Source organism: Apium graveolens, unplaced genomic scaffold, assembly GCF_009905375.1.
Source record: "Apium graveolens cultivar Ventura unplaced genomic scaffold, ASM990537v1 ctg1216, whole genome shotgun sequence".
NCBI classification, from domain to species: domain Eukaryota; kingdom Viridiplantae; phylum Streptophyta; class Magnoliopsida; order Apiales; family Apiaceae; genus Apium; species Apium graveolens.
The window spans coordinates 47,637-71,342 of NW_027417132.1; the positions used below are offsets into that span (position 1 = coordinate 47,637).

The 23,706-nt window shown below is 35.5% G+C and overlaps 1 protein-coding gene across 1 annotated transcript; it reads left to right on the top strand.

The window, feature by feature from the left end:
• The first annotated feature begins 20,508 nt into the window (after positions 1-20,508).
• LOC141699729 (two-component response regulator 24-like) lies at positions 20,509-21,397 on the top strand. The gene is made up of 3 exons (XM_074503575.1): positions 20,509-20,529; positions 20,853-21,090; positions 21,188-21,397. Exons 2-3 carry the CDS (start codon positions 20,869-20,871, stop codon positions 21,365-21,367), a joined length of 402 nt encoding a protein of 133 aa, XP_074359676.1. The 5' UTR covers positions 20,509-20,529; positions 20,853-20,868; the 3' UTR covers positions 21,368-21,397.
• Positions 21,398-23,706: the final 2,309 nt, after the last annotated feature.

Consider the following 23,706-nt stretch of genomic DNA (forward strand, 5'->3'; position numbering starts at 1 on the left):
GATAAGGACAGTAGCTGATTAAAGTTAAGAAGATCAAGATAAACATAAGAAGAGATATGCATGAAGAAGGAATTCCGTAAAGAATGGAATACTTGGAAGGAAAGATATCTGATTGATATATATTATGAAGCAGAATTATATTCCATATCAATTAGCGATTATCTTGTAACTGTGTAATATATAAACACAGACATAGGGTTTACACTATAAGTGTTATCATTATCGAGAATATTATTTACTGTAATCCTAGCAGCTCTCGTGATATTTTGTTCATCACTGAGAGATAACAGTTCCAGATTGTAACAGAGTTTATTGTTTCAATAAAGTTTGTTTTCTGTTACATAAGTTCTTGAAGTTTGATTTGATTGTAATAAACACTGTATTCACCCCCTCTACAGTGAAAGTGTGACCTAACAAGTGGTATCAGAGCCTTCTGTTAACACACATACAGTTAAAGATCCAAACACAATCATGTCTGACACAGAAACTCCAACTAAGCCTACCAAAACTGAGGAATCGTCAAAGACATCAACTCAGAGTCGATATGAGACTATCAGAGTTCCCATATTGAGACCATCTGAATATCCCATATGGAAGGTAAGGATGACCATGTTTCTGGAAGCAACAGATCCAGAATACCTTGATAGAATCAAGGAAGGGCCTCACAAACCTACCAAGCTCGCTGTTGTAGTTGCAGGTGAAGCAGCAAAGACCGTACCAAAGGAAAAGAGTGATTACACTGCTGAAGATATAGCATCTATTGCTAAGGATGCCAAGGTACGACACTTATTGCATAGTGCCATTGATAATGTAATGTCAAACAGGGTAATCAACTGCAAGACTGCTAAGGAGATATGGGATGCACTGGAGACAAGGTGTCAAGGAACTGAAACAGTTAAGAAGAACAGGAAGACAATACTCACTCAAGAGTATGAACACTTTGACTCTAGGAGTAGTGAGTCATTGACTGATGTATATGATAGATTTGTCAAACTCTTGAATGACTTGTCATTGGTTAATAAGGAGTATGATCTTGAAGATACAAACCTTAAATTCCTGTTAGCTCTTCCTGAATGTTGGGATTTGAAGGCAACAACAATAAGAGACAACTACAATCTTGATGAAACAACTCTTGATGAAATCTATGGAATGCTCAAGACTCATGAACTTGAGATGGAACAAAGAAGCAAGAGGAAAGGAGGAAAGTCAAGGACGGTTGCTCTCAAGGCTGAAGAGGAATCCCCCAAACCACCTTCCTCAAAGAAAGACAAGGGTAAAGCTCTTATCATAAAGTCTGATACTGAGTCATCAAGTTCTGAGAGTGATGACTCAGATTCTGAAAGCTTGCCTGAAACTGATGCTGATGAGGAGATGATGAAGCTGTGTGCTCTTATGGTGAAGGGAATCACAAAGATTGCATACAGGAAGTTCAGGAAGGGAAAGAAGTTTTCCAGGAAAGGCATAAGTTCTGATAAGAAGAATTTCAGAAGATCTGAAGGAAGAGGAGGAAAGTCTGACAGAGGAGATTACGCTAATGTTAAATGTTATAATTGTGGTGAAAAAGGCCACATATCTCCTGATTGCAAGAAGACAAAGAGTGACAAAGGCAAAGCTCTTGTCACAAAGCAGAAAAGCTGGACAGACACCTCAGACTCTGAAAGTGAGGAGAACTATGCATTGATGGCAAATGCTGATAAACCAAGTTCTGAGAGCAGTTCTGAAGCTGCTGAAACAAAGGTACCTCAGACTACTTATGCTTTTCATACTGATGATATTAATGAGTTGAGAAGATATCTTAAAACCATGTTTGTTAGTTATAGAGATCAAACTTTAACATGTGAAAGATTAACTTCTGAAAATCTTGCTTTTAGGAAAAGAAATGATTTCTTAGAAAAAGAGTTAGTCATGTTCCATCAAACTCAGAAGGATAGAGATGATGCTTTTTATGTTAGGGATGAAGTGCTAAAAATGAATGAATCTCTAAAAACTGAGTTAGAAAAGGAGAGAGAGGTTATCAGAACTTGGACTAACTCTGGCAAAACAACTCAAAATTTGCTAAGCAGTGGAAACTGGAAAGAGGGCTTAGGTAATGGAGAAAATAAAAATGAAAAAGGAACTGTAGAAATTAAGCCTGTTGATAAGCAAAAGCCGAAGTTAAAACCTGTTAAGTTTGTAACTGAAAAATCTGAAAATGAGAAATCAGAAGTTAAAAAGGAATTAGCTTCTGACAAACTAAAACAGGAAAAGACAACTGAAGTTAACATAGGCTTAATGACGAAGAAGCAGCTTAAGCATAAGCTGAAAGATGTTAAGAATGCAAACAAGGTAAAATCACCTAGGAAAAACAGAAATGGAAAGGAAGGTGTGAATAAAAGCAATAACTATAAATCTGTTCCTGATGCTCCTAGGAAAGCGTGTCATAACTGTGGAAGTTCTAACCATCTGGCTTCTTTTTGCAGGAAGAATAAGAATATTAACTCCTTATCTACAAAATCAGGAGTTAAGAGTCAGTCTGTTAGATACAAACCACAAGATCCTTGTTTTCATTGTGGTAGTTTATGGCATTCCATTTATACTTGTAAGGAATATCATAGTTTGTACTATGATTATTATCAAATAAAACCTTCTTTAAAGAAAGTTTCTGTTGTTCCTTCTAGTGTAAGTTCTGATTCAAAGTCTGGTAGTATAAGTTCTGATAAGAAAACTGTTAACATAAAATCTGATGCTAAATCCGCTGCAAATGTTAACAAACCTAAAAAGGCCAAAGGATCCAAGCAAGTCTGGGTCCTTAAAACTAATAATTAGTGGTCTTTTTGATTGCAGGGCAACAGGAAAAATATTTTAGTTCTGGACAGTGGATGTTCATGACATATGACTGGAAATAAGGCCCTGCTATCAGACTTTGTGGAGAAAGCTGGCCCAAGTGTTTCTTATGGAGATGGCAACATTGGAAAAACTTTGGGATATGGCAATATCAATCTTGGGAATGTCATCATTAAAGATGTAGCTCTGGTCTCAGGACTTAAACACAACTTACTGAGTATAAGTCAAATCTGTGACAGAGGTTATCATGTTGATTTCTTTGCAGAACATTGTGAAATAGTTAGTAAATCTAAAGAAAAAATTGTTCTGAAGGGATTCAGGCGTGGTAACATTTATGAAGCTAAGCTTTCAACAAGTACTGATGGTTCTGCAATCTGTTTAGTGAGTAGAGCCTCAACTGAAGAAAGCTGGAATTGGCACAAGAAACTCTCTCATTTAAACTTCAACAAGATAAATGAACTGATCAAGAAAGATCTTGTGAGAGGACTGCCAAAATCAGTGTTTGTTCCTGATGGTCTTTGTGACTCATGTCAGAAGGCTAAACAAAGAAAATCTTCATTCAAGAGCAAGACTGAATCATCAATTCTTGAGCCTTATTATCTACTTCATGTTGATCTATTTGGTCCAGTGAATGGCATGTCTATTGCAAAGAAGAAATATGCGTTGGTCATAGTAGATGAGTTCACCAGATACACATGGGTGTATTTCTTGCACACAAAAAGTGAAACTGCATCTATCCTGATTGATCATGTCAAACATCTGGATAAATTGATCAAAGATTCTGTGAAAATTTTGAGGAGTGATAATGGCACTGAATTCAAGAATCTGATAATGGAAGAGTTCTGCAAAAATCATGGAATAAAGCAGGAATTTTCTGCTCCTGGAACTCCACAGCAAAATGGAGTTGTTGAAAGGAAGAATAGAACTCTCATTGAAGCTGCACGAACAATGCTTGAAGAAGCAAAGCTTCCAACCTATTTCTGGGCTGAAGCTGTGCAGACTGCTTGTTTTACTCAAAATGCAACACTCATTAACAAGCACGGAAAAACACCATATGAGATGGTGAAGAACAAGAAGCCAAATCTCAAATACTTTCATGTATTTGGATGTAAGTGTTTTGTTCTCAAGACTCATCCTGAACAGCTATCCAAGTTTGATCTAAAAGCTGATGAGGGAATCTTTGTTGGATATCCACTTTCTACAAAAGCCTTCAGAGTCTATAATTTGAGAACAAAAGTGGTCATGGAATCTATCAATGTCTCTTTTGATGACAAGAAGATCACTGGACTTGAAGATTGCATTGATCATGATCAGCTGAGATTTGAAAATGAAGATTCATATTCTGATACCTCAAATCCTGACAGTCTAAGTCCTGATACTGTAAATTCTGATGGATTAAACTCTGATGTTATTGAAACTGTGGTGACTACGTCAAAGGAAGATGCACCAATGCAGGGGGAGCATACTCAAGATATTATCACATCTCAAGAAGCATCAGAACATACATCTGGCTCTTCAAATTCTGATTCGTCAAGTTCTGATAAGCCAAGTACTGACAGTACTGAAAATCTAAATACTGAAGGATCCAACTCAGAGAGCATAGTTTCAGGGGGAGCATCAGAAAATGAAACCGAAGACAGCATGAATCATGGGGGAGCATCCAGTTCTAGAGAAAATCTTCCATCTGCAAGGAAGTGGACAAAATCACATACACCTGATTTGATAATTGGAAATCCTGAGGCAGGTGTCAGAACTAGAACAGGTACTTCGAATGAATGTTTTTACAATTCTTTTCTCTCTCAGTCTGAGCCAAAGAAAGTGGAAGAAGCTCTTCAAGATGCTGATTGGGTGCAAGCAATGCAGGAAGAGTTGAATGAATTTGAAAGAAACAAAGTCTGGACCTTAGTGCCAAGACCTAAGAATAGATCGGTTGTTGGTACAAAGTGGGTATTCAGAAACAAAACTGACAGTGATGGCATAATTGTAAGGAACAAGGCAAGGCTGGTTGCAAAAGGATATTCTCAACAGGAGGGAGTTGACTATGATGAAACATTTGCGCCAGTTGCTAGGTTAGAAGCCATAAGGATATTCATGGCTTATGCTGCTCACAAAAAGTTTACTGTCTTTCAAATGGATGTGAAAAGTGCTTTTCTCAATGGAGAATTGGAAGAGGAAGTATATGTTGAACAACCTCCAGGCTTTATAGATTCCAAACATCCAGATTATGTCTATAGGCTTGATAAAGCACTTTATGGACTTAAGCAAGCTCCTAGAGCATGGTATGAGACTTTAGCTCAGTTTCTTCTGGAAAGTGGATTCAACAGAGGAACTATTGACAAAACACTGTTCTATCTCAACCATGGCAAGGACTTACTTTTGATCCAGATTTATGTTGATGATATTATTTTTGGGTCTCCAAATGACAAACTTTGCAAAAAGTTTGCCAAACTAATGCAGTCAAGATATCAGATGAGTATGATGGGAGAACTTAGTTATTTTCTGGGCCTTCAAGTCAAGCAGAGTGAAGAAGGAACTTTTATTTGTCAATCTAAGTATACCAGAAACTTGCTGAAGAAATTTGGAATGCAAGACTGTTCAAGTGCATCCACTCCCATGGCCACTGCAACAAAACTGGATAAGGATACTGGTAATTCAGTAGATATCACTGATTACAGAGGTATGATTGGCTCACTTCTCTATCTAACTGCTAGTAGACCAGATATCATGTTTGCTACCTGTCTTTGTGCAAGATTTCAAGCAGATCCAAGAGAACCTCACTTAACAGCTGTAAAAAGAATCTTTAAGTATCTTAAAGGAACAGCTGATCTAGGTTTATGGTATCCTAGAGAATCAGATTTTAAATTAATAGGTTACTCAGATGCAGATTTTGCAGGTTGCAAAATTGACAGGAAAAGCACAAGTGGTAGCTGCCAATTTCTTGGAGGCAGGTTGGTTTCTTGGTATAGCAAGAAACAAAAGTCAATTTCCACATCAACTGCAGAAGCAGAGTATATTGCTGCAGGAAGCTGCTGTGCACAGATTCTTTGGATGAAGAATCAGTTACTGGATTATGGGTTAACATATTTCAAAATCCCTATTTACTGTGATAATCAAAGTGCTATTGCTATGACAGGTAATCCAGTTCAACACTCTATGACAAAGCACATCAGCATCAGGTACCATTTCATCAGGGAACATGTGGATGAAGGTACAGTGGAATTGCATTTTGTTCCCACAGATCAACAAGTAGCAGATATCTTCACAAAACCACTATGTGAAGCTACCTTTACAAAATTGGTAAATGAACTTGGAATGATTTCAGGTTCTTTCTCTAAATCTGCTTAAACTTGTTCTATGTTATCAGACTTTATGATCAGTATTTACAGAATTAATCTCTTTGTATATTCTGTGCATTATTTGATAAATGTTTTTAAGTACTGACTGTTGTCTGATACATTTCTCTTAACTCTAATAAGTGATATATCTGTTTAAGTAATCATTCTATCCTATGAGGATAATTGTGCTAGATACTGACCTACTAGTCTTCAATAAACAAATGATCCCATGAAAGAAGTAATTATTTCTGTGGAAATCTTATGACACAAGCAAATTCTGATACTTGAGCTTAGTTTAGTTTACTTTATTCATCTTATTACTAAGTCCCAAATTAGAATAATGCTACTCATCTGTTTAAGTTCTGATTCTAGTAAAACTGCTGAATGTACTAAGTGCTGATAAACCTCACTTATCAAAAAAAAAAAAAAAAAATAATAATATCAGGTACTCCTTTGAGATCTAGAGTAAAAATGTGAATGGGACGACCCAAGTGCATAGCTGGTATTAAGTAAATATGCATTAGAAAAGCAAAATATTTTTCTTGGTGACTGTTCACACTCTATGATTACTGGAGAAATACTCTGATAATAGCATAAATTCTGATAAGCAGTCGTGACTCACTTACACTGAGAAGCCACTGTAAAAGAGAATTTTAAAGATGCATAAAATTAGCACAAAAACAGTTGAGGTGGACTCATGCATGAACTCATTTATCAGTAGGTTTCAGGATAATGATAGCTCTTTAGCAAAATTTTAATTATGACTTATTTCTAAGATGTACTGAAGTAAATCAGACTTTACTCTTTATTAGTTATTTAGCTTAATGCACACACAAATCACTCCATATGAATGATGAAATTTTTGTGGTGGTCTATGTTCTTTTAGACAAACAGTCACTGTATCCCTTTGCACAAATTCTGAGGACACGTTCTAGTTATATGGTCTGATGATTAAGTCCTGAAGACTATAACTCAGAACTTGTATGAAAACTTACTAAGATAGGTATTCCTTGTTCGAGTTAAGACATTATGTTCTGATGACTGTTAAGTTCTGGTATAGGTCTAAGTTCTGGTATAGGTCTAAGTTCTGATTTTTCAGTCTAACCCTTTACTTGACTTATCTGTGAGTAAAATTTGGTAACAGTCTCAGATTAATTTCAAAATGTTGAAGTGGAAGATTAATAGTCTATGGTTAAAACATAATGGCACTCGTCCTTGAACAGTTCACTCTTGTTACATGTGCACATTCCTTTTCCAATGACTATTATTCTTTTTCAAGTCTAGGGAGACGAGGTAGACTTAACTCTATCTGTCAGCATTAAATATCTTTGTGTCTCCTGGCATTCTCTTGCCTATATAATCAGCCACTTCACTTTAGCCCTTTCATCAATTTTTCTCACAATCTTAACTTCATATTCTTTTTCAAAAGCATCATGGTTCGATACAACATGTTTTTGAATTACCAAAATTTTCATATGGAGCTAAGCTGCGCCGACTGGCAGCAGGAGTGGCATGTAACTGCCATTCCTGAAGAGATATGGGGCTCAGTCCCACAGGCGGTGCTGAACCAACTTCTGTTCTTCGAGATGGACTATCAGCTTCATCTTGATCGATTGGAGGCGGAACGGCGGGAAGCTATCCGTCAGCAAGAGCGAATCATTCGACTCGCTATCTTGTTTGTCGAAGATAGGAAGAGGAAGATGACTTAATCTCGTCTTCTTCCTGTTCTTCTTCATCCTCAGCTTTGTCAGGCTTCTTAGCTAGGACTAAGGCTGTTGATGTTAGATTTAGAAGCTTAGGACAAGAATGTAAAAGTTCTGATGTAATTTCAATTTCATCAATGTATTATTTTGATATATTAATGGAATTTGTTTTAAGTCTTATGATCTTGTCTCTGAGAAATTTTGATATGCATTGATAAATCCTGATAAATATTCTGATGATCGTATAAATTGTGTCTGATTTTAAGTTCTGATACTGTTTTATCAGTACTTACTTAACTGATTGATTTTACTCATTCTCACACACAGTTTTTTTTCTCGGAATATTAATATTGCAGAGTAAAATATTTGAATTAGTGGGAACAGTTTCAATTTTAAATTAACACTGATTCACCTTGATTAATGGAATCTAGGTAAGTGAAACGGTTTGTTTTTCCTTGAAAAACTGCAAGTGGGTGGTAATTATTCCTTATTTACCGTGCCCATTACTTTTTGCTTTCTCTATGTAAAACAGGTGTCAAGGTATTTCCCACTACTTTTAAATGCATGTCTGCCATGTGTCCTCAACGGTTACTTTTTGTGTATAAGTAAAAGAGAGCAAAGTTTTTCAAATCTTTTATTTACCATTATATTTTATCTCTCTCTTTACTTTTAAACTCTCTCATCTTCTGACGATTTTCTTTTCAGAGGCATTTTCTCAAACACATTACAGGTTACCGTTTTCTTATCAAAACATAATGGCACCCAAGGACATTTTCTTTGATGGAGCAAAGTTTGTTCCTAATAACTTCTCTGCGATACTACACACTACAGAGGCACCCTCTGAATTTCATTTTATTCAAGACTTTCTCACAAGTTCTGATATTGGGTTTGCTCTAACTGAGCCTACATCAATTTCTGGGGTTCAAGTACTGGAGTTTTGGAGGAGTGGAGTATATGACAATGGTGGTGCTCACGGGTCCCCAAGTTTAATATTTTCATCAGGGGAAAATGAGTATGTTGTGACTCTGTCTACGGTTAGACAGGCATTACAGCTTCCTGAGGACTGTGTTTATTCTACTGTTGATGACTCAGTTCTTCAAAATATGATGGTTAGTCTGGGATATGAAGGGACATTGACCAAGCTTGGACAGTTGAAGAGATCCTTCATACGGAGGGAATGGAGTTTCTTCTTTGATTGCATTACCAAAGCTTTCGCCAACAAATGTACAAATTTTGATGCAATTCCCATATTCAGCCAACAAATCGGGTATGCACTTCTAAATCACACTGATTTTGATTATGCACGTGCAGTTTTGGGTTCTATTGGGGATAGGATGACAGAAGATCGCAATACTGTATATTTTGCAAGATTTTGTCAGCTTATTTATAATTTTTGTTATAATTCCCCCCAAAATTTTGGTGATCTCATTCCATCTTTCAGAATAGCTAAGAGAGCTTTTACTGATTTATTATCTTCTGATAATAAAAAGGCTGTGTTAAGACCCCTCTTAATACCTTTATCTGTCAAACAAGCCTTAATCACCTATGATCCTGTTAAGTACACTGCACTTTATCCTGATGTTCAAACATCAGAACCTGGTTCATCAGCACCTACCATCTCTACTCAGCCACCTCAAACCTCTCAACCATCTCTCAGAACATATCTCAAGTCCTATGTGAAACCTACATCTTCCAAGCCAAAGAGAACAAAGACTGTTTCTCACACACCTCAGAAGAAGAGGAGGATCACCTTGAGAGATGACTCAGATTCTGAGGAACCGATTCTTTCTTCAGAACCTGTGGTAACTGCAGCTGAGAAAAAGATTTCTCAGAAGGATTCTGAACTTGGAGGATCTAAGCTTCTCAAGAGGCTTAGAAAAATGACAATTCCTGACACTTCCAAGGACTCTAAATTACCAAGGACATACCAGAAACAGAGGGTAAAAAGGCCAGTTTCAGATGATGATGAGGAAGCAGCTAAGGAAGGGGATCAGGAATCTCTGATCTCACAAGAAAAAGAATTTGCTCCAGTTACTTCTTCTCCATCCACTCAATCTCAGGAAACTGTATCTGACAAGGCTAATTTCCCATCTGTGTCTCTTGGTCATCAAGGCACAAGTGTTGATAATGCTGATCAACACTTAGTTGTGCCTGGAGTAATTTTCTTAGAAGCTCCAACAACAACAAATCTTTTGCCAACAACTGTTACTGATGCTATTAAAACTCCGGAATTCCCTAAGTCATCTTCTCTGCATCTAGACACTGATGATCAGACTTTAGGTGAGCATCAGGATTTGGCTGTTGATCAGAACTTAGCATCAGATCAGCAATTGGAGGATGCTGACGCCTCCATTGCTACTCACACTGCTATTATATCAGATGATACTGATTCTATAAGTTCTGATGCTGCACATGCTGGGGATACTGGTGATGCTGCTCCAACTGCAAATACTGATGCAGCAGGTCCTTCAGGACAAATTCCTCTTTCAAAGTCTGAACTAGTAAAGAAGTATGTTACAGAGGAACCACCAGTGCCTTGGAGTGAAACTCCTGCAGGACAGGAGTGGACTAAGGAATGGAACTCAGTCTCATGTATTCCATCTGCGTTACATCTTACTGAGCACTTTACTAAAGCTGATGAAATGTTAAATTCTGATGATTTCAAAGCTCAGCTTCGTGTCACTGCATTGAGTACTAAAAATCTACAAGGTCTTCATTCAATTACTCATGCCGACATACACAAGATTCAGGAGAACTTTATCAAACAAGAACAAGTTTGGAAACTTGATAAGAAAAAGTTCTTTCAACCATCTATGGATAGGATTGCTTATATTGAGAAGACTCAAGATCGCCAACAAGCACAGATTGATAAAATTCTGCAAAATCAAGCTTCTCAGCAATCACAACTGACAGAAATCCAATCTTCAGTGGAATTGCTTATCTCTCTTCTACTTCCTGCTGATGCCAAAAAGGGGGAGAAAGTGATTAAGTCCAAATGCAAGGATGACAAGACACTGCAAGGAAAGGATGATGAAAAAGATGACCAAGGAAACTCTGGAATGGGTGGAGGTCATAGTCAAAGTAAAAGATTCTCATCAAGAAATGCTGAAATTACAAGTCACAGGATAAGTTCTGATACTGGGAAGAGATTAAGTTCTGATACTGGTAAAAGAATAAATTCTGATGAACTTCTAGATCTTGATGAAGAAATGTCAAGACAGTTATTTCTTCAAGAAAATCCAGGAATGGACTTGGAAAGTTTAAAGGAAGAAGAAGCTAGACTTAAATCAGAGAAAGTCACATCTAAATCCGAAGCTTCTGGTAAAAAGTCACTTCCAAAACTGAAAGGTATTGTGATTAAAGAAAAGGCACAAACTGAAGCAACATTTGCTAAATCACAACCAAAGATAGACCCAAGATCCAAGGGTAAAGAAAAGGTTGGTGAACCTGTCAAAGTCTATGTACCTCCTGAAGATGAAGAAATTACTGATGACAAAGATAATCTTGCTCTGACTTCAAGAAAAGTTCTTAAAACAACCTCTGACACAGCCCAAGTTTTTCAGAGTCAAGAAATTAAAAGTTCTGATATTCAAAAGAAGCAAGTAACCTCTGACACAGCTCAAGTTAACTTGATATCAGAAGGAAGATCAAATACACTCCTACCAGGATTCACTAAAGCAAAACAAACTCAACCTTTGAAGACTACTGCAAGTCGTTTTGAAGCTAGAGTAGTTACTGGAAAGGAAGCAAGAGATAAAACTGGATTGGGAAGTGCTGATGAAAGAAGAGTACACAACACTACCAATGATCCAACTTCCTTGTGTGAACCAGGAATTGGAGCAACTCCTGAAAGATTGAATCAATTGGAATCTGTACAAATGGTTTACCATACCTACTTGAAGGAACACATCTTGTTGTATTTCATGACAGATGGTAGGGTTTATCATATAAGACAAAATGCCATTCCATTGAAGTATTTTGAAGAATTGGAGCATGTATTATTCTTACTTCAAGTGGATGACAGATTGACAGGGACTGCTGCAAATTATTTGAAAGAACAGATTCAGAGACAGAAAAGACTTTATTCTGTTAAGTCTGACAGCATATATGTTCCAAAGTACAGAAATCACAATGGTGATATTGTTGATATGAAGCCTAATACTGCACAGATCAGAACATATCTTGGTATTAAGGGGCTTGAATTCAATCTAGAGTCTAACAAAGCTTATGTCATAAGACTAGATCGGGAGTTGAGAAGAGCAAAGATTAATGATCTCAGAGCTGCAATATTTCAAACTGGTGAAGATACTGCAGAGCTTAAAGATGTCAAACGGAGAATGATTGATGAACTCAGATATGCTGAGAAATGTTTGTTGAAGAATTATCTCAGAACAACTCCTGACATCAGAGAGATCAGAAAATGATGAAGCCAAGTCAAAGATCTACAACTACTTAAATTCTGATGTGTATACAGACTAAAGTTGTTATCAGAAGTTGAATTGGTAAAAGCTTTAAGGACTGTAAGTTGTAGTTATCTTGTCTATTTCTCATGCATTTGTACTTAATGTTTTTGACATCATCAAATATCTGTTAAACTTGTATATTTTGATAATTTACAAGTTGGGGGAGATTGTTAGATATATTTGATAATGTCATGGCTAATATGTTTTATGTTTAGATTTCAGATCTTATTTGAACAGAACAAATCAGTACTTAACTGATCAGTACTTATACTGGACGTCAGAACTTAAGGGATATCAGTACTTATGTTATCAGGAGATAAGCATCAGGAGATAGATATCAGAACTTAAGTGCTGAAGGACGATCAGATAAGGACAGTAGCTGATTAAAGTTAAGAAGATCAAGATAAACATAAGAAGAGATATGCATGAAGAAGGAATTCCGTAAAGAATGGAATACTTGGAAGGAAAGATATCTGATTGATATATATTAGGAAGCAGAATTATATTCCATATCAATTAGCGATTATCTTGTAACTGTGTAATATATAAACACAGACATAGGGTTTACACTATAAGTGTTATCATTATCGAGAATATTATTTACTGTAATCCTAGCAGCTCTCGTGATATTTTGTTCATCACTGAGAGATAACAGTTCCAGATTGTAACAGAGTTTATTGTTTCAATAAAGTTTGTTTTCTGTTACATAAGTTCTTGAAGTTTGATTTGATTGTAATAAACACTGTATTCACCCCCTCTACAGTGAAAGTGTGACCTAACACATACATTATTCCTTTCAAATTGATTTAGCTCCTCCTGCATAGCTAAAATCCAATCAGGATCCAACAAAGCTTCTTCTACCTTCTTTGGTTCTTCCTTTGACATAAAGCTGCTGTATAGACATTCTTCCTGAGTTGCTCTTCTTGTTTGAACTCTAGAAGAAACATCACCAATGATAAGCTCAAAGGGGTGATCTTTTGTCCATTTCCTTTGTTGAGGTAGATTAGCTCTATATGAAGAGGCCTCATGATTGTCTTGATGTGTGATTGAGTTTTGATTTCTAGAAACTCCCCCTGAGTTTGTGGATCTTTGATTTGAGAAAGGAGAATTTTCTGTAGGTGATCTGTCTTGACCTCCTGCTCCTTTTGATGACCTGACGGATGGTGAATTTTGAGTACCGACGGATGAGGCAGGTTGTCTTCCGACGGATAACACAGATTGCCTTCCGACGGATGAAGCATTATGTAACTCGACGGATGTTGAGTTTTGTGCTTCATTGGTGGTGGATTTGTCTGCATTATCCTTAGACACTATTTCTTGATCACTCTCATTATCACTTTCATCACTAACCATCTCAACATTGTCGAATTTAAGGCTCTCATGGTAATCTCCATCTTCCAGTCCTTCAATCTTTTTATCATTAAACATAACATGTATAGATTCCACAACAATGTTGGTTCTTAGGTTGTAGATTCTATATGCTTTACCAACAGCATATCCAACAAAAATTCCTTCATCTGCTTTAGCATCAAACTTCCCATTTTGATCAGTTTGATTTCTCAGGATATAGCATTTGCAGCCAAAGACATGAAGAAAGTTTAGAGTTGGCTTCATTGTTCTTGAATAATTGATAGGGAGTCATGCATCTTGCTTGATTAATCAGAGAAATGTTCTGAGTGTAGCATGCGGTATTTACAGTTTCAGCCCAGAAATATGTTGGTAGTTTAGATTTTTCAAGCATTGTCCTTGCAGCTTCAATAAGTGATATGTTCTTCCTTTCCACTACTCTATTCTGTTGTGGAGTCCTTGCTGCTGAAAACTCATGCAGTATCCCATTTTCTTCACAGAATTCTCTCATGACAGAGTTTTTAAACTCAGTTCCATTGTCACTCCTAATTCTTCTAACTTTGAAATCAGGATGATTGTTGACTTGCCTTATGTGATTGATGATGATTTCACTAGCCTCATCTTTAGACTTTAGAAAATATGTCCAAGAGAACTTTGAGATATCATCTACAATTACTAGGCAAAATCTTCTCCTTGAGATTGACAATACATTGACTAGTCCAAACAAGTCCACGTGAAACAGTTATAAAGGTTCTTCAATTGCTGAATCAAGTTTCTTCCTGAATGATGCTTTGATCTGCTTCCCCTTTTGGCAGGCATCACACAGTCCATCCTTTGAAAACTCCACGAGAGGAATACCTCGTACCAGTTCTTTCTTTAGAAGCTCATTCATGGTCTTGAAGTTTAAATGAGATAGCTTCTTGTGCCATAGACAACTTTCATCCTGACTTGCTTTACTGAGAAGACAAGTTACAAATTCTGCTTTAGTTGAGTTGAAATCAGCTAGGTACACATTTCCTCTTCTCACACCAGTGAGAACCACTTTGTTGCTTTGATTATTAGTCACAACACAGGCTTCTTTGTTGAAGGTTACTGAATTGCCTTTGTCACAAAGCTGGCTGATACTCAACAGATTATGTTTGAGACCATCCACTAAGGCAACCTCCTCAATGATTACATTGTCTTTTGAAATCAAGCCATATCCCACAGTATAACCCTTGCTGTCATCTCCAAAAGTAATACTTGGGCCAGCTCTCTCCTTAAACTCTGTGAGCAGGGTAGAATCACCAGTCATGTGTCTTGAACAACCACTGTCCAAGTACCAAAGATTCCTTCTGTTTCCCTGCACACATCAAAATCAAATCAAGTTGATTTTGGTACCCAAGTTTCCTTGGGTCCTGCCTTGTTAGCTTTCTTCTTCCGTTTCTTAGGTCTTAACTCATTTGACTTAGGAATTTCAGATTCTTCCTTAGTCATTTGGGTTGGGCCTTTGAAACCATTTAATGCAACAGAATTATCATGCATATTATGGCTACCAGGAAATGGCATGCTCGGTGTAAACATGTTATTCCAGTAGGGCATGCTAAATGGCATTTGAGGCATACTGTATGCATCATAGTATGGATTAGGTGCAAATGGCATATTAGCAAACTGTGCATTCATGTTCTGTGTAGGCATAACATTAACAGACATGGGAGGCATTGCATTCATGTTGGGAAATTGAGACTGAACAGACATGGGAGTAGGCATGGCAGATTTGCAATTAACAGACAAATGATTTACACTACCATACTTGACACAGATTTTTCTAGGAGCATATTTATCAGGTGTGTATTTATTGTGTTTGTTAATCCCTACTTTACCATTCATTTTGTTTTTCTTTTTAGTCTCCGTTTTTATCTCAATTTTCTCAAGTCTGTCACTTAGCTGTTTGACAGTCATGTGACCAACATTACCCATTTTTCCTTTCTTAACTTGACTTGACTCTCCTGAAACAAATTTCTTGGAAACAGACCCATACTTCTCATTTAGCTTGATTAGTTTGGCTTTGCTAATGGGCTTGCTCACAGCCGACAGATGAGGATTTTCATCTTTCGACGGATAACACTTTTTTTTATCCGACGGATAGTCCTCATCATCCGAGTCTACATCTGTCAGCAAACCATCTACCAAATTAGGTTCTAGTTTCTCTTTATTCTTTTTCCAGGCTTCATCACAAAAAGACTCAATTCCTTGAACTTTGGTGATTTGAGCATGGACATCCCTGGATGTTTTCCATGCTTTAATCACCTCTTGTTCACGCTCGAGCTGCTTCTTTAAAATCTCTTCCTTTTTCAAGGACATAGTTAATTCCTCCTTGGCAATCTTACACTCAATCCTTAGTTTCTCAAAATCAACAAACTGAGACTCAAGCACATTATTCCTCTCACTTAAAAACAAGTTGTTTTCTTTGATTTTAGCATTTTCTTTAGTAAGAGACTTAAGTGTAACACGCAAATGATATAATTCTGTAGACATGTCATTTATGGCATCATTACACTCAGCTTTAGATAAATGTGCAAGGTTTATAGTGATTACCTGATTGCTTGAGCAACTTGTCTCTGTTTCATCAGACTTGGCCATTAGGGCTAGATTGACATAGCTGACATCTTCATCTTCATCCAAACCATCCGCTGCCCAGTCATTCTCTTGTGTAATAAAAGCCCTTTCCTTTTGTATGAGTAGATCAAATTATTTTTGCTCATAATCCACAGACTCAAACCTTTTCTTACTGGAATCTGACTTTCTACACTCATTTGCAAAATGCCCTGCCAAGCCATATTTGAAACATTTGAATTTTGACTTGTCCACCATGTTTCTATTTGGCTTGGCTGCTCCAAAGTTCTTCTTAAACTTGAGCTTGGCAAATCTCCTGGAAAGAAAGCTAGGTGCTCATCAATGTCCTCCATGTCATCTTGACTCAATGAATCTTCACTTTCTACTGCAATCCTCTTGCCCTTGCTTTCACAGACCTTAGAAGTTGACTCAACAACTTCCATCTTCACTTCCTTCTCCTTTTCCAAATCAGCAACTAGTGCAATGGATCCTCCTTTCTTCTTTTCCTCTCTCCATCCTTTCATCCTGCTTTACCTCAAGCTCATAGGTCTTCAGGATGCCATACAGTCTCTCCAAAGTAAACTCTTTATAATCTTATGAGTTTCTTAATGAGACTGTCATTGGTTTCCATACCTTTGGAAGAGATCTAAGGAATTTCAGATTAGAGTCTTTAGTCTGATAGACTCTTCCATGCAACTTAAGAGCATTTAGTAGTTTTTGGAATCTACTAAAACTGTCAGTGAGTGACTCACTTTCCTCATTGTGAAAATGCTCATATTGCTGAATCAAGAGCTGTATTTTATTTTCTCTAACTTGCTCGGTGCCATCACAAATTATCTATATAGTATCCCAGACTTCCTTGGCAGTTTTACAGTTAATAATGTTGTCAAACATGTCTGCATCAACTCCATTGAACAGAATGTTCATGGCCTTTTTATCCTTCCTGACTTGTTCAATGCCAGGATCAGACCATTCGTGCCTTGGCTTGGGAACTGATGGCTCGTTTCCTGTTGCAGCTCTCATTGGAACAAGAGGACCTCTTTCTATGCAATCCACATAGGCCTCATCTTGAGAAAACATATGAAGATGCATCTTTACCTTCCAATGATGGTAATTATCTTTATCTAGAAAAGGAATCTTGACTCCAACGTCTTTCTTGTTCATCTTGCTGAATTGTTTTGATCTTTAAACTCTTTGTAGATTAAGAGCTTGCTCTGATACCAATTGTTAGTCCCTTAACAATATAGCAAGAATTACAGAAGGGGGGTTGAATGGAATTCTTGAACCTTTTTCTCGAAATAAAAATGTTCAACTCGAATATAGATATAAGTGTTTTGATTAGCATAATGCGGAATAGAAACTTAATTGAATCAAAACATAAGTAATTAAAAATAACAGTCTTTAAAAACTTTCTGGTGGATTTAAACAATTCCACCAGAGATATATATTATATAACAAGAGGACTCTGTGTGCAAGAATGCTCACAGCTGCTTACAAATTGAACTGCTGAGAATACAGGGAAATGCTAATGATTCTGCTTACAAAGATTTCTCTGTTTTTATTTCTCAACTTCACATTCTCTATTTGCTACATTCTTGGTTTATATATTACCAAGATTACAAAGTCAAAAAGACTGAATAAATATAAAAACTATCAGTCTTAAGCTTTGCTGTTTTTCGTCTTCTATTATCCAGTTAATGGGCTTCCACAGTAGATTTGTATACATCTCAACGGCCGTGCTCAGATTTCACTGTTCAACTGCTGTTTGAATTCTTTATATGATCATCCTTTGGATTTTATGAATATCTGTTGGATATATGATCATCCGTCGACTTTCTGAACATCCGTTGATGGCTTCATTGATCATCCGTCGACTGCTATATTAAACATCCGTTGATAGTCATTTGATCATCCGTCGATGGCTTTGTTAATCATCCGTCGGTAGCTATTTTGGCACTTGACTTCATTTCACTTATGCAGAATTACAAGACATCATTTATATACAATTAATCAACCTATTCTGCATATCTAGTCAAAGTCAACATGACTTATAGGCTACTACAAAAATCTATACAAAGATGTATACAGAACTGTGTTACAGACTTATTTTTACATAAGCTACTCACTCGGATAATAAGTTAACATCCGTCGGGACTATAATGAGTTATCCACCGGGACTATAATTCTTATCCGTCGAGTGCTACATTATTTCACTAAGAAAATGTACTTAGATGTTTTGTTTATGAAATCATCAAGTACACAACATATGCACAACAGATTCCTACAGCTAACATTCAAGGTTTTAATAAATAATCTGAACTCAAGAATATCATCAGTAACAAAAGTAGAGTTGTTTGAGGTACCTTAGTCTCAGGTGCCTCAGATTCACTATCAGTATTTTCCATGAGAGAATAGTTGACACCCTCATCAAATTCTGAAGTATCATCTCAGTTCTACTTCTTTGTGATTAAGACTTGCTTCTTTTCATATTTTGGCTTCCTGCAGTTAGCTGCAAAGTCTCCAACCCAATCACAATTGTAACACTTTAGCTTGGACTTCTCAATTTTCCCAGACTTGGACTTCTTTTCATCATGTTTCCTATAGTTCTTCTTATCAGAGTTTGAAGAACTAGAGCCTCTCCTGGAAAACCTCTTTTCTTTCTTGAAATTCTTGTAAACCATCCTCTTTTTCACCATCAAAGAAACCATATTCAAGATCTTCTCATCATCAGAATGATCACTTTCACAGTCTATAGAGATATCAGAGTTTGAGTCATCATCAATATTTGATGACTCGGTATCAGACTTTGCAACCATAGCCTTTCCTCTTGAATGACTCTTTCCCTTAGACCTTTCCTTTGGCTTCTCTTCGGCCTTCAGTGCAACTTGTCTAGATATAGACCCTTTTCTCTTGTACCTTTGCTCCATCTCCAGTTTATGAGTCTTCAGCATTCTAAAGATCTCATCCAGAGGTGTATCTTCAAGATCATAGTTGTCTCTTATGGACGTGACCTTAAAATCCCACTTTTCAAAGAGTGTAAAAAGAAACTTCAGATTTGAATCTTCTAGATCATACTCTTTTTCCACAAGTGCCAGATCATTCAACAATTTATGGAACCTGTCATAGATCTCATTTAGTGACTCATCATATTTTGAGTAAAAGTGCTAATACTCCTGTGTGAGTATTATTTTCTAGTCTTCTTAATAGTAGTTACGTCTTGACACTTCACTTCCAAAATGTCCCATATTTCCTTGGCAAATTTACATCCAATCACTCTATTGGACATAACAATATCCAACTGCTATGCAAGAGATGTCTGACCTTATGTTAAACACGAAGAAGATGTGCTTCTTGGTCTGTCGAGCCAAAGGAAATGGAAGGGCCAAATCCAAAGTGACAATATTTAGATTCACTCTACCAAATGTATGTGTATCAACCTACTTTTCATAGAATAATGACATTGCAAGATCAGTAGTTGAAGTTTTGGTTTATAATAACTATATTTATGTACTTTAATAAAGAATATTTAGAACCGATTCTGAGATATGTGGAGTGGTAGTCCACGAGTATTGTTGTTATGAGTTATTGAATGTAATATGCAGGTTTATGAAGTATGGTATCGTGACGGTCTGAATCCGCGAAAGTGTGGGTTTTGGGGCGTACTAAATTTCACTAAAATTTCTAAACGTTATGAATTCATGTGAACCCTAATAGTCACTATTCTATAATGATTCAGTCTTTTAGCTTGTAGGTCCATCTATTTGCTTTACTTCAAATTTGACTAAGTTAAAATCATTCATACATGGTAACACTTATAGGGAGACTACTAGTGTCTATTATGCTATAAATTGTGTTTACTATTTGATTGTATATAGGCTAAAGTATATGGAAATTCATAAGTAGAATTATTATTTTATTATAAAACTAACACTAATATATATAGCAAGATTTACATTTTATTCTACTCTAAATTCACCCTCAAAATAGAAGTATTTGCAACCATTAATATAAGTTAAAATGGCTTTTATATATCAAATTAAATATTTGTATAACATCATTGTGTATCCTACAAAATTTAAAATATACGTTTCATTTATAAAATCGTTCAATCCGAAATATCAACAGATCAATACTCCACTTACATCCATAATTGATTCTTATCTCGATATATCTCTAAGACTATCTATAACCTTATTTATAGGGTCATGCGTCAATAGTTATAGTCATGATTCACCACATCAATTTCCAAGGGTGGTGTAAAAGGTAATTTACATATACTTATTTATGTGGCAGAAAAAAAATAATACCCAATATTATTATCTAATAATCGTTAAAATAGTTTTATTATTTATTTTATGATCTTCTATTATGCATAATAATATTGTAATTTTTATTTTTAGAATTGTGAATGTGTGTGTGTGTGAGTGTGTGTTTGTGAAGGTGTTCCCCTTTTATCAATGTTTGGAGAAAAATAGTTGTATGGAGATAACATGCTACTAAACATATTTTCAAAGTTTTGTATTTTCATTAATAGATAAAACTTAATATTTGGTGAAAGTAAAATAAATTTTGATTGATTTTTTAAGGACAGGGCGAGGAAACATGGCTAAAAAAGTTAAAAGCTCCAACAAGAGTAAACTATCTGCTCTTGTAGTTGATGATGATGTAGTTTGTAGGACTGTTCATTGTGCTTTCCTAAGAAGACATGGATTTGAAACCTCTTCTGTTGAAAGTGGAAGGCAAGCTGTGGATCTCATCCGTTCTGGGAAAAAAATTGACGTTATATTTATGGATATCATAATGCCGGAGATGAATGGTGTTCAGGTTATTTTATTTATATTTATACATATTATATTAAAGTATTCCACATAGTGTTTGATTGTTATCAGCATGATTCTAAAGATACATCATTTTATTTTAGGCTACTAGAGCACTGCGAGCAATGGGAGTGAAGTCAATGATTGTTGGCATTGACTGTGATCTCGACTATATTAATGAAGACTTTATGCAAGCTGGTATGGATCGTGTTTATGAGAAGCCCATGACGTCTGAGATCGCCATCTCTGTGCATCAAACGCTTTTAAATAACAACATTGTGTAATACTCAGTGGAACATGCTTGAACCTAAAGCGCAAGAAGTGTTACAAATATGATAAATAAAGTTTTACCTTAGTTACTTATGTTAAGATGTTTTTTGTTCCGATTTTATTAATTATAATAATTACAATGGAATACAACATATAAGCAATCAAATATAACATATAATCTTATCTAATTATAGACGTAACAAATCCATAAAAAAGTATGAATTTTCAAACAACGATGCAAAAATATATTAAAGTGGTGTACAAAAATTGAACTCTGCCTACATACACTGTAAAAATACCGATAAGCCCGTAAGGGTTGGCTCAGTTGGTTAAAGAGTGGATAATATCCTCCTGGTCACAGGTTTGAATCCCACGGGAGTAGAATTTATGATTATGCCTCCTGAGTCAGAACTTATCGCTTAAATGTGGTTTACCTTGGTTCACGTGGTTTGCAGGCTATTGCGTGAGCCCGTAGGGTTTACCCAGTGCGCACCCAAAGGGTAGCGGCTGCGGGTTACCTACGATAAAAAAATCAACAAAAAACAATTCTTTTGTTAAGGAAATCTTAAAAAATGTCTTAATGTACATTTAATATTTAAACTTAAAATAGGGCGTTTGTTCGACGGATTATATTCAAATTTTTCGGCCTCAAGTTTTTAATCCATATGTTTAGAAAAAATTAATTATGCATAAATTTGAATTGGAATGGATCTGAATTAGATTTTTTCTGCTTATCTCATTTTCCAGATGTAAGTATTTCTTTTGAGAAATATCATTTGTTTAAATGAAAATTTTATCGATCATTGGAATGGATCCGAATCAGATTTTTCTACTTACCTCATTTTCAGATGTAAGTGTTCCTTTTGCAAAAAATCATTTTTTTTAAATTAAAAAATTCATCAATCCTATTTATTTCGATTACATTCCTGATTTAGATTATTTTTTCTTTTACAGGATCAAAAGTATTGACTAGCGGACAATCATTCATAAAATATAAATTCTATCAATTGAGATTATACAACAAACAAACAATCACAAAATAAAAAATGCGTGAAATATATTTTTTAAATGAAAACAAGTGGAATTTATAAACAATACACCAAAAACAATAATACTACATAATTTAACTTGCATAGGGATTATTTTTTATTTTGCATAGCACTTTCAAGTGCTATGTAAACCAGTGCTATGTAAGTGAATTTCAGATACAAAGCACTTTTATATGTGTTATCCAAGTTCATTACTTATATAGCACTTTAAGATGTGCTATGCAAGTAACTGCTACCTAAGTGAACCACTACAATAACAAGATACATATTTTATTTAAATTAAAAATAATATCATGCATAACTCCTTCAAAAACTCTATGCAAGTAGTACGCCTTTTTAAAAAAAGTATATTGTACAATTTTTAAAAACATCTCAATTTAATTATTTTTTCACAATTTTTGATAATATTTGTAATTACTATTCATAAGTGCAATAATTAATAGTTCATGACCAATCCAAATTAAAATAATTATACGATAGAAACTCGTAGTACTTCTTTATAACTCAAATTAATTCCAAATCTCAACATCTTACAATAAAATATAATATTCAAACAAGTTTCAAATATCAATATGTCACAATGAAATACCAAATTCTACTCTTTTAATCATTTGTCCTTGAGAAACACTCGTACAAGTATCTAACTGCAACTTCCACTCTTTAAAGGGATAAGAGATTAATGTGTATCCGTATATTGTAGCAGCTTCTTCTTTATCAAAACTATCTTCTTCCGCACCTATGTAATTGTAAGCAAGGATCTTAGAAAAGCTGAATAAATAAAAATTGCCTCAACATCATTTTACATTACCAAGTCAATCAATGTATGCTTAGTCTAGGTAAAGAAATATTTGACAAATTAAAACTATTAGGCCTTAAGTAATACTGTAGAAAGGGGTGAATATATTATATAACAATCAATTTGAAATTGAAACTCAAAGATGAAGAACAATCTTTATATTAATGAATAAAAACTATTTACAAGATAGCTTCTTCTTCTCAGCTAGTGAAATATGAGTGTTATCAGAATATGGAGAAGTTTTAGAACAATGTTCTTCTTCATCCGAGTTTATATCTTCATCAGGAATTAAATGATCAACTTTTATTCTTTGAACAATACTATCTTCAACATAAGTAGTATCATTGGTTGAGACTGGTTGAGTATCATAATTTATTTCTTTAACTTGAGCAGAGTAAGTGGTTGATGTGATTTTTAGCTTTTTAGCCAATCAGATCAGGAATGACTTTCCTTCTTTTATGAACCTGATTATCTTCTTCTTCAAGAATTTTATCTTCATCAACATCAT